This window comes from Triticum dicoccoides, chromosome 7B (assembly GCF_002162155.2).
Source record: "Triticum dicoccoides isolate Atlit2015 ecotype Zavitan chromosome 7B, WEW_v2.0, whole genome shotgun sequence".
NCBI lineage: Eukaryota > Viridiplantae > Streptophyta > Magnoliopsida > Poales > Poaceae > Triticum > Triticum dicoccoides.
Genome location: NC_041393.1, coordinates 605768107 through 605784331, shown reverse-complemented (window position 1 = coordinate 605784331; position 16225 = coordinate 605768107). Strand labels below are relative to the sequence as shown.

Sequence of the window (16225 nt, the reverse complement as noted above, 5' to 3'; positions counted from 1 at the left end):
CCCTAGAGATCTAATCTCAAGGGGGGGGGCAAGGGGGGGACTTGCCCCCCAAGTCAAGTGGGGCGCCCCCACCCCTAGGGTTTCTAACCCTAGGCGTAGGGGGAGGCCCAAGAGGGGCGCACCAGCCCACCAAGGGCTGGTTCCCTTCCCACTTCAGCCCATGTGGCCCTCCGGGATAGGTGGCCCCACCCGATGGACCCCCGGGACCCTTCCGGTGGTCCCGATACAATAACGGTGACCCCCAAAACCTTCCCGGTGGCCGAAACTGGACTTCCTATATACAAATCTTCACCTCCGGACCATTCCGGAACTCCTCGTGACGTCCGGGATCTCATCCGGGACTTTGAAAACTTTCGGGTTACCGCATACTAATATCTCTACAACCCTAGCGTCACCGAACCTTAAGTGTGTAGACCCTACGGTTTCGGGAATCATGCAGACATGACCGAGATAGCTCTCCGGCCAATAACCAACAGCGGGATCTGGATACCCATGTTGGCTCCCACATGTTCCATGATGATCTCATCAAATGAACCACGACGTCGTGGATTCTAGTAATCCCGTATACAATTCCCTTTGTCAATCGGTACGTTACTTGCCCGAGATTCGATCGTTGGTATCCCAATACCTCGTTCAATCTCGTTACCGGCAAGTCACTTTACTCGTACCGTAATGCATGATCCCGTGACCAACCACTTGGTCACATTGAGCTCATTATGATGATGCATTACCGAGTGGGCCCAGAGATACCTCTCCGTCATACGGAGTGACAAATCCCAGTCTCGATCCATGTCAACCCAACAGACACTTTCGGAGATACCTGTAGTATACCTTTATAGCCACCCAGTTACGTTGTGACGTTTGGTACACCCAAAGCACTCCTACGACATCTGGGAGTTACACGATCTCATGGTCTAAGGAAATGATACTTGACATTGAAAAAGCTCTAGCAAACGAACTACACGATCTTGTGCTATGCTTAGGATTGGGTCTTGTCCATCACATCATTCTCCTAATGATGTGATCCCGTTATCAATGACATCCAATGTCCATAGTCAGGAAACCATGACTATCTGTTGATCAACAAGCTAGTCAACTAGAGGCTCACTAGGGACATGTTGTGGTCTATGTATTCACACATGTATTACAATTTCTGGATAACACTATTGTAGCATGAACAACAGACAATTATCATGAACAATGAAATATAATAATAATCATTTTACTATTGCCTCTAGGGCATATTTCCAACAGACACCGGACGGGATGGCTTGACGTGACGAGGCGATCTTGGCAAGCTTGTCGGCTGCCTCGTTCTCCGCGCGCGGGACGTGGAGGAATTCGCAACCATCGAAGGATCCAGACAGCTTTTGGATGAGGAAGCGTTAGCTTGCCATGTTGGAGTCGTGGGCGTCCCACTCGCTGGAGCACTGCTGCACCACCAAGTCCGAGTCGCCGAAGCACAGGATGCGATGGATGCCGAGTTCCTTGGCGAGCCGGAGGTCGTGCACAAGGGCTTCGTATTCGGCGATGTTGTTGGAGGCGGCAAAGTGGATTTGGAGTGCGTAGCGGAGTCGGTCACCCTTTGGACATGACACTATGATGCCGGCCCCTAAGCCGAGTTGCATCTTGGACCCATCGAAGTGCATGCGCCAATGCGTCGAGTCGGAAGGTGGCGGCAGGTACTGGGTCTCGATCCAGTCGACGAGGAAATCGGCCAGGGCCTGAGACTTGATCGTGGTGCGGGGCTCGTAGAGGATGGTGTGGCCGGCTAGCTGGATCGACCACTTGGTGACCCGGCCAGAGGCGCCCCAGCACCCAATGATTTCTCCAATAGGCGCCGTGCTGACGACAGTGACGACGTGTTCTTGAAAGTACTGCTTCAGCTTCTTGGCGGTGAGGTACACGCCATAACACATCTTCTGGTAGTGCAGGTGGTTCTGCTTGGAGGTGGAGAGCACTTCGCTGAGGTAGTAGACCGGGCGTTGGACGGCCTGGATCTTGCCCTTCTCCGGTCACTCGACCACCAGCACCGTGCTGACCGCCCGCGAGGTCGCGGCTATGTAGAGCAATAGCGGCTCCTTGTCGGTTGGCACGGCCAGGACTGGTGCGGTGGAGAGCATGCGCTTGAGGTCTTGGAAGGCTTCGTACGCCTTGCCGTTCCACTCGAATGGGCTTGTTTTCTTCATTAGCTGGTACAGGGGCAGTGCCTTCTCGCCGAGCCGGCTTAGAAACCAGCTGACCGAGGCCAGGCAGCCTGTGAACTTCTGGGCATCACGCAGCCCTGTTGGCTTGCGCATGCGCTCGACGGCCTTGATCTTCTCCGGGTTTGCCTCGATGCCGCGTTCCGAGATGAGGAAGCCGAGCAGCTTTCCGGCTGGGACGCCAAAGACGCACTTTTCCGGGTTGAGCTTGACCTTGTATTCGCGGAGGTTGGCGAATGTCTCCTTCAGATCATCGAGGAGCCTGAGGTGCTGCTTGGTCTTCACCATGATATCGTCCACGTACACGTGGATGTTGCGGCCGAGTTGCGGTAGCAAGCATTTCTGCATGCAGCGTTGGACGGTGGTGCTGACGTTCTTGAAGCCGAATGACATGGTGATGTAGCAGTATGCCCCAAAGGGAGTGATGAAGGACGTCTTTAGGGCATCGGCCGGGTCCAGCTTGATCTGGTGATAGCCGGAGTAGGCGTCCAGGAAGGACAGCAGCTCGCACCCGGCGGTCGAGTCGATGACTTGATCGATCCGCGGGAGAGCGAACGGATCCTTGGGACTGGCCTTGTTGAGGCTGGTGTAGTCGATACACATGCGCCAGGTCTTGTTCTTCTTCAGGGCGAGGACTGGGTTGGCCAGCCACTCGGGGTGAAACACTTCCATTATGAAGCCGGCCGCCAAGAGCTTGGCGACTTCTTCACCAATGGTTCTTCTCTTCTCTTCGGAAAATCGACGGAGGGGTTGACGGACAGGCTTGGCGTCCTTGCGGATGTGGAGTTTGTGCTCGGCGTACTTCGTCGGGATACCCGACATGTCTTTGGGGGTCCATGCGAAGATATCCCGATTCTCACGGAGGAAGTCGACGAGCTCGCCTTCCTATTTGCTGTCGAGGCGGGTGCCTACGACAATGTACTTGCTACAGCTGGGGTCTTTCGGGTTCAGCTTCACTTTCTTGGTTTCCTTGGAGGGCTTGAAGGCAGCTTCATCGGCCGGGTCCTGGGTCGGGATCGACGCAGCGGAGGCCTCACCGGCCTGGGCGACAATCCAGTCGAGCTGGCGCTGCTCCTCGGCAATGACCAGCGACTCGGCCAGCTTGGCACCGTCTCGGGCGCACTCCAAAGACTTGCAGTAGTCGCCCGCGATGGTAATGAGGCCCTTGGGACCCGGCATCTTCATTTTCAGGTACACGTAGTGGGGGACCGCCATGAATTTGGCGAGCGCGGGCCGTCCCAGCAGCGCATGATACACGCTGGACAGGTCCACCACCTTGAACCAGATCGGTTTGCGTCGGAAGTGGCTGCTGTCGCCGAACATGACATCGAGCTGGACCCGACCAATGGGTGAACAGGACAGGCCAGGTATGATGCCGTGGAAGACTTTCCGGGTTGGTTCCAGGTCCTCGGCCTTGAGGCTAAGCTTGGTCATTGTGTCACGGTAGAGGATGTTGATGCTGCTGCCGCCGTTGATGAGGACTCGGGAGAACTTGCAGGTGTGCCGCGTGACGATGGTAGGGTTGAGGATGAGGGCGTATCCACCCGGACTCGACATGAATGCCGGGTGATCCTCCTGGGTCCAGGTGATCGGGCGATCCGACCAATGCATGAAGTCCGTCTTGGCCGGGACGACGGTGTTCACCTCCTGCCGGAGGAGGCGCTCGCTGCGTTTGTCGTCGCCGAGGCTGGTGAAGACGATGTAGGCCGCGTTCTGGTCTGGGTAGGCGTCGTTCCGCATCGCGCCGTCGGCGGGAGGCGGCGGTGGAGGCGGGGGCGGCTGCCCCGCGCCCTGAGCCGGAGCCGGAGCCGGAGGAGGCGGAACGTCGCCCCTCATGATGCGCTTGGTGATAGCGCACTGTCGAAGCGTGTGCGTGGAGGGTCTTGCACTGCTCTGGTGCTTGCATGGGGCGTCGAGCATCTCTTCAAAGCTCATGGCGGGTTGCCATGCCATCTTGCCAGTCTGCCGGTGCTTCACTGCCGGGTCCGCCGCAGGCTCGGCGGCCGCGACGAGCCGGTTGTCGTGACGTTGCGCTGGCTGGTCGGCCTTGCGCTTGTTGTTCTGGTGATGCTGCTGCCGGCTGCTTTCGCCAGCTAGCTTCGGTGGAGGGATCGGCTTCGCCTTGCCGGCTTCATCCAGTGCCACCTGGATCTTCATGGCGGAGTCGGCGTTGGCGTACTTGTCCGCCGTCACCAGGAGCGCGGCCATGGTGGCTGGCTCGAAGCATAGAACCTTGTGCTTGAGGAGGGTGCCGTCTAGGCACCCGCTGATGAAGTATTGGATCGCCTGAACTTCATGGACGCCCTCGCAGCTGTTCCGGAGCTCGGTCTAGCGTGCAACGTACTCGCGGTCGGTCTCCGTCGGCTCCTGCACGCACATGGCGAGCTGGCTGGGGCGACCGGGCCACTTGTACACCCCCGTTAAGTTGCGGACAAATGCTTCCTCGAAATTGACCCATGCGTTGATGCTGCCCATCGACAGGCTGTTCAACCATGTGCGAGCCAATCCTTGGAGCATGAGTGGTGCGTAGCGCACGGCGAGACGATGATTGGCACCGGTGATGCCAATGGTCGTGGTGTAGTCGGTGAGCCAGTCTTCCGGCTTCACGGTCCAATTGTACTTGGGGGTGTTACGGGGAAGCACGAACCCTTTGGGGAAGGCCTCCTTCCGAATGCGTGGGCTGAAGCACGCCGGCCCGATAGCGCCGCTCTCCTCTACCTCCAGGGAGCGAGCGAGCTGATCGAGGCGGTGGCGCGCATCGGCATCGTCGATGGCGCGTAGGCCGAGTCAACTGGCGGCCAGGCCCCGAGGGGCCGGGTCGGCTGGAGCCGGACGCCGGCCATGCGGGCCGGGTCCGTGCTAGGTATTTGGGCCGGGCTCGTTGCCCAGAGCGACGGTGCCGGTGCCGGCCGGGTTGCGCCAGATCCGGGCTTGGCCGGAGTGCGCCTTGCCGAGCGGCGAGGAGGCCGTGTGCAGGAGTTTGCCGGGCCCGCCAAGGCGGGCGGAGCCGGACCCGGCCGGCTTGGCGAGCTGGTTGAGGCGATCCTGCTGGGTGTTGGCAGCGAGGAGGAGCTCGCGCATCCGCCCAATGCGCTCCTTGAGCTCCTCGCCCACGAGTTGGTCGAGGCCGACCGCGGCTGCCTCTGCAGTGCGCATGTTCTTGACTGGGGTCTTGTCGACGGTCCGGACGGTGCCGAAGGACCGGTCGATCGCTCCTTCCCTGGCGCGAGTATCGGCGGCCCGGCTTGGCTTGGCCGCGGCGTGCGTGAATCCATGGGCGGCGTCGTGCTCCATCTGAGCGGCTTCTAGGCGACGCCTGGTGGCGGCCAGCATCTCGGACAGGTCCAGCATCTGCTGGCGCCTGTCCTCGAGCTGGGTTCGGGCTTCAGCGACGTTGGTGGCGTCGACGTTGGTGCCAATGGGGATGCGGAGGCTCTGTATCGCGGCGCGCAGCGGGTCGGACGGCTCCGTCCATGCCGTGGCGGCCGCGGCTTCGGCAACTCTTCTCGCCTTGCTCGAGAAGGAAGAGGCGCCATCGCCAGTGACAAAGACCTCCACATGGGCGTCCATCGCCCTGGCAGTGAATCCGCCGCTGAGAGAGAGCGGGGAGTCGGAGTAGCTGAGCACCTCGCTGGGGTACTCGTCGGCCGCGAGCGCGTCGGGGATGCGCAACATGGTGAAGGAGGCGGCGAGCGTGCCGATGAAGTCGTCTGCCAGAGCGACGGACTCGTCGGAGTAGGAGAAGGGCCCCGTCCGAAGCATGCTTCCGGCCAGCTCCTCGAGCCGCCCCACGGTGGGCGCCAACTGTCGTGGTGGCCGCACGGCAGATGCCAAGGGATGGCTAAAGAGAGGAGGAGGCTCGAGGGCACTGGTGGGCTCCGGAGGCAAGGTTGACATGCGCGGGCGCGGGACGCCGGACATACCCAGGTTCGGGGCTCTCCGGAGAGATAACACCCATAGTTCTGCCGAGTTTAGTTGGATGGTCGATAGTACAATGTTGCTCCTGGAGCTGTGTGAGGGAGGAAGGAGGCTAGCCAAGGCTTGGGCTGCTCCTTCTCCCTAGTGTCGCTATGCAATGGCTAGTCCTATGCTTGCCTGGGTTTCTCTTTCTTGCCTGCTTATCTTGTGTTGCTTCGCATCGCATGGCCTGCTTCTATAGGCGTGGGCTCCTGGGGGGTTTTATAGATCAACCCACCTAGGGTTACAATGGTGATGTGCCGAGTCAGTGGGTCCGTATTGTTGGTGTCCAGGGTACGGGGCTGGGTCCCGCTTGTCGGCTTGTGGTTCGCCGGGTTCCCCTAGGTGCGAGCCCCGCGTACCTAGGGGGACTGTGCACTGTCTTGTCGATCGTCATGGCGTGACCGAGTCGAGCCGCGCACAGTGTTCTCCGTCAGGCCGCCACTTGCTGTCGTCGGCGGTGAGGGCGGGAACACTGTTGCCGTGCCAGCCCTGGTCAGCGGGTAGGTAAGGGGCACTGTTGCCATGCTCCGGCTGACCACAAGCATGGGCGGGAGCACTGTAGTCTTGGTCATCGGTGATTGAGGTCTCGTCCCATCGTACGGCCTGGATGGGACGGGAACTGACCCGTGGCTGGGTTGCCGTGGACGCCACGGGTGGGTTCGCTTGCTGGGGAAGCCATGGTTGCGCCGGGTTGAATTGCCTTGCGCCAGCTGCTGCGGCCGGGTCGACGTACCTTGCCGAGTCAAGGGTCTTGGCCGGGTTGCGCTTCTTGCCGGGTCGAGCGACCATGCCTGGTGCACGCCAGTTTGTAGGGCGATGCGGGGCCTGCTGTTTTTGAAACAGATCCGAGTTCCGTTGCCTGCCCGGGGTTCATCCCCCCGACACACCTTTTGGGAGAAGCCCACTTGATTGAAATTTATTAGAATACTCTATGTACTTATATCTTTTGAGCTAGATAGTTTTTGCTCTAGTGCTTCACTTATATCTTTTAGAGCACGGTGGTGGCTTAATTTTGTAGAAATTGCTAGTCTCTCATGCTTCACTTTTATTATTTTGAGAGTCTATTAGAACAGCATGGTATTTGCTATGGTTATAAAATTGGTCCTAGAATGGTAGACATCCAAGTTGGGTATAATAAAAACTATCATAGGAAGTGAATTGGATGCTATCACTACTAGAAAACCCCCTACTAATGGCGCACCTATTATGGCTATTAATGGTGCATCCGTGGTGCGCCATTGATAGCACGCCATTAGTAATTTTTACTAATGGCGCACCACCTGGTGCGCCATTAGTATCTGGTATACTAATGGCGCACCTCGGGTGCGCCATTAGTATATGCCAGGGTGCGCCATTAGTATGCCTCCCAGGGGCCATGTATACCCAGGTGCTTTGGCATACTAATGGCGCACCACCTCTGGATGCGCCATTAGTAACCGCGGCATACTAATGGCGCACTGCCCAGTGATGCGCCATTAGTATGCACTGTCATACTAATGGCGCACTGTCATGTGATGTGCCATTAGTATGAATATTAGGTTTTTTTTTATTTTTTTATTTTCTGTTTTTTGCACAGGTTACAAAATGTATAGTTTGACAAAATATAGACAGCACACATCAACAACAGATTCATCAAATGTATAGTCTTTGAATACAATTCATCATATTAGTCTCCGAATACAATTCATCATATTAGTCTCCGAATTGAAAACACCGAACAAAGATAGAACATTATATTACAAGTCTCGAGACCGCGAGTAGCGAGTCTGTCTTCACATTACAAGTCGATATCGATCATCTAAACTACCATCACATAGAAGAGAGCTGCGGTCATCACGATGAGCATCATCACGATGAAACTCGTCTTCATCCGGTTCCTCCAATGCTCCGTCCCCTCTCCCGCTAGATAGCGGGCATATCTAGATTCGGCCTCGGCCCTAGTGGTGTACCCTTTGTAACTGTTACCGCTGAATCGGTGAACCTGTCTCCGACACTCCTCCCAGTCATCGTAGACTCCGGGAACCTTACCCTTGTACACGACATACGTCGGCATCGCTATGCACTAGCCAAACGAAACGTTAGTACCAATTCACAGACAATACATAAGCAATATATAAGTATGCAACAGAACGATCGGAAGAGAAAAGCAAGACATTAATAGCATCGATTACATCTAAGTTGAACGACTCTCGAAACCAAAGAGACATGCTACAAGTTCATTAAAGTTTAATTACAACATGAGCCAATCGATGTTTCAGAACTAGACAACTCGACTCAAGGGACCGGAGCGTGGATGAAGCCGCCGTCTATTGTGGGAGTCATGAAAGAACGGGCGTTGTCATCCTGCATTTGTAGCATTGTGTCGATGTCACTGTTGGACGGTTGATTTCTGAGGTAGAACTGCCCCGAGGTACGAAGGACATCTTGATGGATGATTTCCGCAAACTCCGACTGGATGCGAAAGAATTCTTGTCGGAGGTCCGCGTCCTGGATTGCCGACACGCTCGCGGCCCAATCTTTGAGTTTACTCGGTAGAAGAAGTTGATGATGGTCCCGTACGATCGCCCGCATGTGATGGATGGCGTAGTAGGCACCCTTCTGACCGCCAGGCGGCTGCTTGACGCAGCAGAACATCGTATTGTGGGAGAACACGTGCTTGCCGTACTTACAAATAGGCCTGGTGAAGGTGCCTCCAGATTGGGCGTAGCCGGGGAGAACATCATCAAGAACCTTCTTGACATTTGTGTAGTCTACGTTCGACTGACGGTCCGGGTCGAAATACGTGGCCATAGAATATTTGGGGCTTAGGAGGATGAGCGTGCAACGTGTGTCACTGCAGAAAACACGGAATGTTAAAAGAAAAACGATCGAAATGTAAGAATTCATATGTTACGGGCCGGTTGAGGGGAGGACTTACTCGGGAAAGTAAGGCACGAGGAAGTTATCCTTATCTTGGTTTGCCAGAATGACGCCTTCGAGGTAAGAACTCGCGACTTGCCGGTCCCCAGCGCTGCCCAAGATCTTGGCACACATGTAGAAGGGGTCGACTATCACGATGTCCGGGGTCTTGTCGCGAATGATCCGCATCTCCATACTCAGCGAAAATAGCCGAACGAAGGTGTAGTGCAGCGGATGAAGGTTCAACATAGCGTGGATGTCATCAAAACGCGGGACGATCGTACACCCGATGGAGTTATCCACAAAGCCCTTGCCCTCTGGCACCTTGGCCGCGAAAACCGGGTATGCCACATCCTTCTCTCTGAGACGCCGCTTCTCCAAAGCAAGAACACTGTCATGCAGACTCCGCATAGCACCGATTGCAGCATTGAGCATATTTGTCGGTAGCATCGCCCTACCCGCCACATGCACCCTCCTCGAGATATCCTGCGGTGAAGGTGGCCCGTCCTGAGCACGGATCGTACTCGGTGCCGGCTGGCTCGCACCCTTCTTAGTCTTTATTTTGCGTGCCTTCTTCTTCTCCTGTAATGGGACCGAGTTCTGCTCACAGACAGCCTTCTTGAGTGTGTTGGGGCTGATAATATTTCGCACCTCGCCTATCTGAGGCTCGGTGAAGTCGGCAGCTGGAGGCGTCTCCTGAGAGCTGAACGCCAGACGGCGCCTGTTGCAACTTGGCTTCTCCGCGGTACGAGCTAGATCGCACACGTCTTTTGTTGGGTTTGGTTCTTGAGAAGGAGGCCCCATGAAGTCGCCATCGTACCCATGCTCGGCAAAGTACTGATCGACATTGCCAAATGTATCATCGTCGTCGTCGTCGTCGTTCTGATCCTGTGCCATATGCATGTTTGGATCCAGTGGCATAGGGATGTCCGGCACCGTTACGGCGGTCTTGCCATGGGGCCGACTTGGCGCCGGCATGACTGGCGGTGTTGTCTTTGGGGTGGTGTCCCCCGCCCCCAAACGAATCTGGCTCTTCGGCCAAAGCAGGGGCCAGCTCAGGCAGGCGCTGAGGGTCATCACGTCTTCATCGTCGGCCCCGACGGGTCGAATCGGAGGTAACAAGTCGTCACAGCCTGGCAGCACCCGAACCAGTTGAACCCTAAACAAGTTGGGTGGCATCTGGGTACCGTGGAACAAGGGGTTGCCCGGTTGAACGATTTTGCCCTTGGCGACATCGACCAACTCATTGTTCACGAAGTGGAGGAGAGTGCACGGAACGTCGGCGGTGCCCTGCGAAAACATGTAGGGCGTCAGGGATGCCCAGTCAAAGGCAAGGAGATGAAGTCCTCGGCCGAGAGAGGCTTAATTAGTTACCGTGATGATGGCGTCGAGCTCGGCTAATGTCGAGGCACCGCCAACGGCGGGCGTGCAGTTGACGGAGGGGCCGCTTGCTGAAGAGGTGCCGGCCGGCGTACACCCGGGTGCATTAAGCTCCCGTGCCGGCGTCGGAGACACCAATGCCGCCTCCGCCGGAGGCACCAATGGCCCCGCCATCGCATTATGCGAGTTGCTGGCCGTGAAGCTAGGAATCGAGGGCGGCCCCTGTTGGCCGCCCGCAATCCACGCACTCAACCCCGAGATCAAGGTAGGCACAAGGGCAGTGATCGTCGCTCCGAGTCGTTGTTCCACTTGCTCTTGGACAATCTCCGGAACCCGCGCCACCTGTGCCTTGAGTTCTTGAACCTCTCGCGCCTGGCTTTCCGAGCTGGTCTTTTTCTCCTTCCGCACACCAGCGGTATAGTATGACCCCCATTTTGTCGACAAGCCTTTGACGGCCACACGACCAGCTGACGTCGGCTTACTGAGCTTATCCTTGTTCTTCATTACATTCAACGCCCTATTTAGAGTGGTGTCCCAAGGGTTGCTCTTAGTCGACTCCGCGCTACTGCTTTCAGTCGCCTGCGGAAGGAATGTGAACCATTTAGAAATTTGGCTTCATTAATTAGAATGCAACCATATGGAGCTAATTAGGCGGGGGTGTATTCCTTACCAGAACAAGCTCAAGCGCCCTGGTCTTCGGATCCGTGGTAAGCTCCTTTGTTATCGGGTCCTCCTTGTACCGGGCCCTGACATAGTTCCTAGTCTGCTTGTTACCGCTGTATTTCTCGAAGCGGGGCGGTAGGCCTTGCTCGGCACGGTCCGCGTCCTCCTTGTCCCATATAGGCTCCACCACTCTGTAACCGCCGGGACCGAGTGTGTGTTCCCCTATGTTCAGCTCCCGCATTTGTTTCCCCCACTCACTTGATTGGGAGCTTGCGGTGCTCGAGCAATTGATCTTGAAGTCGTTCTAGTCATCTTCGGTGATCGAAGGATTTTTCTCCTTGATCTTCTGATAACTCTCACCTTTCTCGATCATTCTCTTCACATTGCTTTTCCAAGTAGACAGGGCCTTGCTCATCTTCGTGAGGGCAGCATTGTTCACTTTATTCCCTTTGAGGCTTGTGTTTTCAAATTCAGCGGGGAACTTGTATCATTCGTGCAGCTTCGTGAAGAGGAGGTTGCGCAAATTCCCTCGGTCAGGATGCCTCAGGTTCTCGGTGTTGATCAAGACGGTGCTCCGGACAATGCACCCGAGCTGAAGCGAGTACCCCTTGACTATTCGTTTGGGCGCCGTTGGATTCCCGTTGGAGTCCACTTCAGTAACTTCCTCCTTGAGGGTGCGGAGCACGATCGGGCGCCGGTCCTTCCGTTGCCTCTTCGGTTGGCTGCCATCTGTGTGTGCGCCGCCATCATCAGTGGTGGCATCCTCGGCGGCACCATCAGTGGTGGCATCAGTGTGGTCATCCTCGGCGGCACCATCCGTGGTCTCAGGATCGGTGGGGAAGGCGGCGACCTCATACAAGTGAGGTTGTTCCTCCATCTCCTGGGACAGCTCCTAGAATGCCTTGCCGCCCGAACCCCCGGCCTCATCGTTGTGGGCCATGTTTTTCTCTAAATAGAAACAAAGTTTGGTCAAAAAGTTGGTTATTGTCAAGGAACAAGATCTCTAAGTTGACCAAATAACCTAATTCTCGAGGAATGTCGCCAAAAAGTTGGTTATTGTCAAGGAACAATTGAGAGATGTTTGTGATATTGCCTAGGTGTTTTGGGATAGAACCTGTTAGTGTGTTGTTGCTAAGGTCCAAGTCCACGTTCTCAGGGTAACCTAGTTCTTGAGGGGTGTGTCTAGAAAGTTCACTCTTCTTTTTAGAAGACAAGCGTCTGAAATGGTATTGCCTTTCCTTAATTTGTACTATTTTTTCATTGTGTTGAATACTTATGTGGGTGAGTGTATCTGTAATTACTTTTTACTACACCGCAGGGTGTTCAAACACGCGGAGAGGATAAACGCTAGCAGGCTGATCATTGCATATCATTCATAACCATGAATGAAGGCTCAATGGACCAAGGAAAGAAAACCTACACAAACACAAGGATGACTATTGGAGACACTCAGGCCTGCTGCTTTGTGTTGATTGTTCAGAAGCTAGGGAATGTCCATTATATATAGATGCAGAGAAGCTTCGGCCGTGGTGAAGGTCAACCCCTATATTTTAATTGGAGGGCCAAGAGATAAGCTAAGCTGCAAATTATGAATCTGCGTCGAAAATTGCACCACATTCAGCATAGGGCAGGAGACGCCTACCCTAATGAATATGTTATTCTCACACCTCATCACTTGCTGAACTTGTAAATCATTTCCGTGAAAACAATCAAACGGTTTTCAGCGACAAGTGATACAAGGAACTAAACTGGGTTTCAGCTCTACATGGGCCAGAGTGGACTTGAGCAAATGTGTGTGTGATGTGCCCCAACAGGGTAAACTTATTAAGATATACTCCAATCTTCATCAAGTTGCAGTTTTGAAACGTTGGCAGTTTTTCTAGCTGATGAAAGGAAACGATTTCCTTCCTGGACCATCGAGTCATGCACACGTTGGGTTAATGCACAGTCGAACTCCGATGAAGAAAAATAGAAAGTATATGGCATAAAGGGGTCTAGACTTGTGCAATTTTGACATTTAGGGTTACCCAAATGCATGTGTTATGACTTCTGAAGCCAGACAGAAACTCCGATTATTTTTGGTTCTGTACATAATGCAAAATGGATGGATGGATGAATATAATGAAGCAAGTAATTGTCCTGCCTTGGAAATTAAGCTGGTGCCTACAGGTATATGTATGTATTGTTCGGTTGGTCCTGAAAAACAAAAGCTATCTAGCTAGTATGCAATGCAAATTAAGCTGCAGATAGCTTATTGTCTCCTCTCACTATCTCTCTATCACACATGGCAAGCAAGGGTGTCTGAGTGTGTGAATAAAATACTAAACTAATCCAACAACTAAAGCAAATTAATTTTTATTTCGGTTGAGAATCGGGCACCTTCTAGGTCAAGAAAATTGGGCATGACCTTTGCTAATTTTCTTGACCTAGGAGTGCCCCATTTCTCAACCGAAACGGAAATTAATCAACGTTTCAGGAGAAAGGGGTTATTTTAGAAGATCACAAGTAGCAGCAGCATCACTTGACAAAATCACAACTAGCAGCAACAACTCGCAGATAGCAGCAGCAGCATCACTTGACAAGTAGTACAACAGCAGCAGCATGCATGCACTGGTCCATGGCACAAAGTCCATGACCTAGAATAGAGCACTTTACTAAAAATGAATAAGAAAAAAGGCATGCATGCACTGGTTGTAGCAAATCATCAGTTAATTAAGAATAGTTTTAGAGGTAACTAACTGAAACTATTTATCATGTTGACAACAGTAGCATGTGGACCTATCATGGTGATTTCATATCAAAATAGAGGAGTACTCCTGTTCATTTGGAGAACTCATACAACAATTGTTATGCATCAAACTTGGGATCAACAGTAGCATGTGACAAACAAATTATACATCAGGAATAAAGCATCAACTTTGTCAAGCGTATGAAATTGCTTAGGTTCAACAGAAAACAAAAATGCCCTGTCAATTTTCAATGCCCTGTTTAATTGACCGAACAAGTGTTTTTATAGGCATAATACAGCAGCACAGCCCCATAATGATACCACGGGCCCCCTGTCTCATTGTAAATAGACAAGTAGTATTGTCCATCATGTATTATCTAATACTGTATATTCTTGCTAGGAGGAAGACCAACTTTCTGGGTAACTAGTGTATAAACTAAACAGTATAGTCAATATCAGCCTGATAAAACAGAACTGAGTAAATTTTGATCAAACAGAGGATCGCAGCAAATCAACAAAAAGAAAATCTCATAAACGAATTACGTTCAATGCGAAGTAATTTTGATAAGTAAGGATTAGCTCGCTCCAATGGAAGTAGTATCGTTTGGTTCACTCATTTCAGCTGTGCTCTTAAGCATTCATAGTAAATATATATATATAGGTGGTTCCACACCCACCATGAAAATCATACTACCATACCATCAGTACTAACCAAAGATTACACCAATTGTAAAAAGAGATAGAGAAAGCAGTAGCATCTATTGTGTTAGCAGTAGGACATCCAGAAGAGATAGAGAATATTGCCGATTATTTTTACAAAGCATACAACCTATCAGAAATTCCTAATTCTGTTTTTCTCATTGACAGTTAGTTTCTGGAGGGGGCAAGTCAATGGGAGCAGATTGTTGAGAAAGTTATTTTCACATGTTTTTCAGGAAAAAAAATCCATGAAATTTTGTGTGACAAATTAAACTGAACGCCATGCTAATTTGGTGTCAAACTGAAGCCGTTTGCCTATCTGCACATAAATTGAGTAGTTTGAATTACTTTGAACTAGTTTTTGAGAGTGTGAGATCAAAATTCTGTTTTGATAATTTGACAAATTGCATCAGTTTCATAATTTGTAACGCAAAGGTGCAATGGATCCAAATAAATTCAGATGCAAAATGAGTACATAGGTGCCGAGGGGAGGAGAGGAGGAGAATTCAGATGCAAAAGCTCACCTTAGCAGCAGCTTGGATTCAATGGAGCTTGGAGGGGAGGAGACGGTGTCGAGGCCGTGGGGGAAATGACGGCGCTGCGCGGGTTTCTCGTCTCCTCTCCTCCTCGAGAGGAGTGTGGCGGGCTGCTGCAATGGAGAAGGGGCTAGGGTTAGGATGGATAGAAGCAAGCAGCCGAGGGGGGAGGGGGCAGCTCACCTGGCTTGGCGTCGAGGGAGAGGAGGAGCCGCTCTGCTTGCTTGGCGTCGAAGGGGAGGACTCGGGCGGGCAAAGGAGGAAGGGGGGATGGAGGCGTCCGTCGGTGGTGGCTGGCCGATGCTCCTCTCCTCTTGTAGCTGCAGCGGCAGGAGAAGAGCCCCTGCCCGCGGAGTGGAGGGGATCTTCACGCGGACGGGGATAGAGCTCGAGGTGGTCTGCGGACGGCGGCGCCTGGTCGTTGCGGCGGAGGAGGGCCGGTGGTCGCGGGGACGATGTCGGGGTCGCGGGGTCGCGGGAGAGAAGAAGCACGCGAGCAGCGGCGTGGTCGATGGGAGCAGCTCGAGCAGAGGTGGCGGCGGATCTGGCCGGCGTCGAGGGCGGCGGGGTGGCGGGGTGGCGGCGTCGGGAGAGGAGAGGGGAAGGGGATCGAGGGCGAGGGCTCGGGCGAGGGAGAGGAGAGGGGAAGGGGATCGAGGGAGAGGGCTCGGCCGAAGTAGGGGGCACAATACTAATGGCGCACCACCCCACGGTGCGCCATAAGTATATACATGCTAATGGTGCACCACGGCCTGGTGCGCCATTAGTATTTTTTTTATTTCCGCTCGAGCCAACAGGTTATCACCCACGTGACCTCATCCACATCAACTCCCCTCTACTAGCTCGACTGGTCAGGTGCCAGTTCTCACACCAGGAGGTCCTGGGTTCGATTCCTAGGCTCCACAAAATTTTTTTATGCATTTTAAAATGCTGTTTCATACTTATTTGTTTTTAAATATGTTCAAACTTGTTTAAATCATAAAAGTAATTTTTTTATAAGACAGTAATATTTTTTTATAAGACAGTAATTTTTTTTATAAGAAAGTAATTTTTTTTATAAGACAGTAATATTTTTTTAAAAAATATCATCAAACAGTAATGCCGGTGGAGCGGGGGAGGGTGCGGGGGGTCGGTGGCGGCGGTTGAGTAGGGGAGGG

The 16225-nt window shown here is 53.3% G+C and overlaps 1 protein-coding gene across 1 annotated transcript in view; it reads left to right on the top strand.

The window, feature by feature from the left end:
• Positions 1-5622: 5622 nt before the first annotated feature.
• LOC119339188 (oxysterol-binding protein-related protein 1C-like) overlaps positions 5623-16225 on the top strand; it is a 21949-nt gene continuing 11346 nt past the window's right edge. Inside the window, exon 1 of the mRNA XM_037611335.1 lies at positions 5623-5784. Coding sequence (XP_037467232.1) covers positions 5623-5784 — 162 coding nt within the window. The remainder of the gene's footprint in view (positions 5785-16225) is intronic.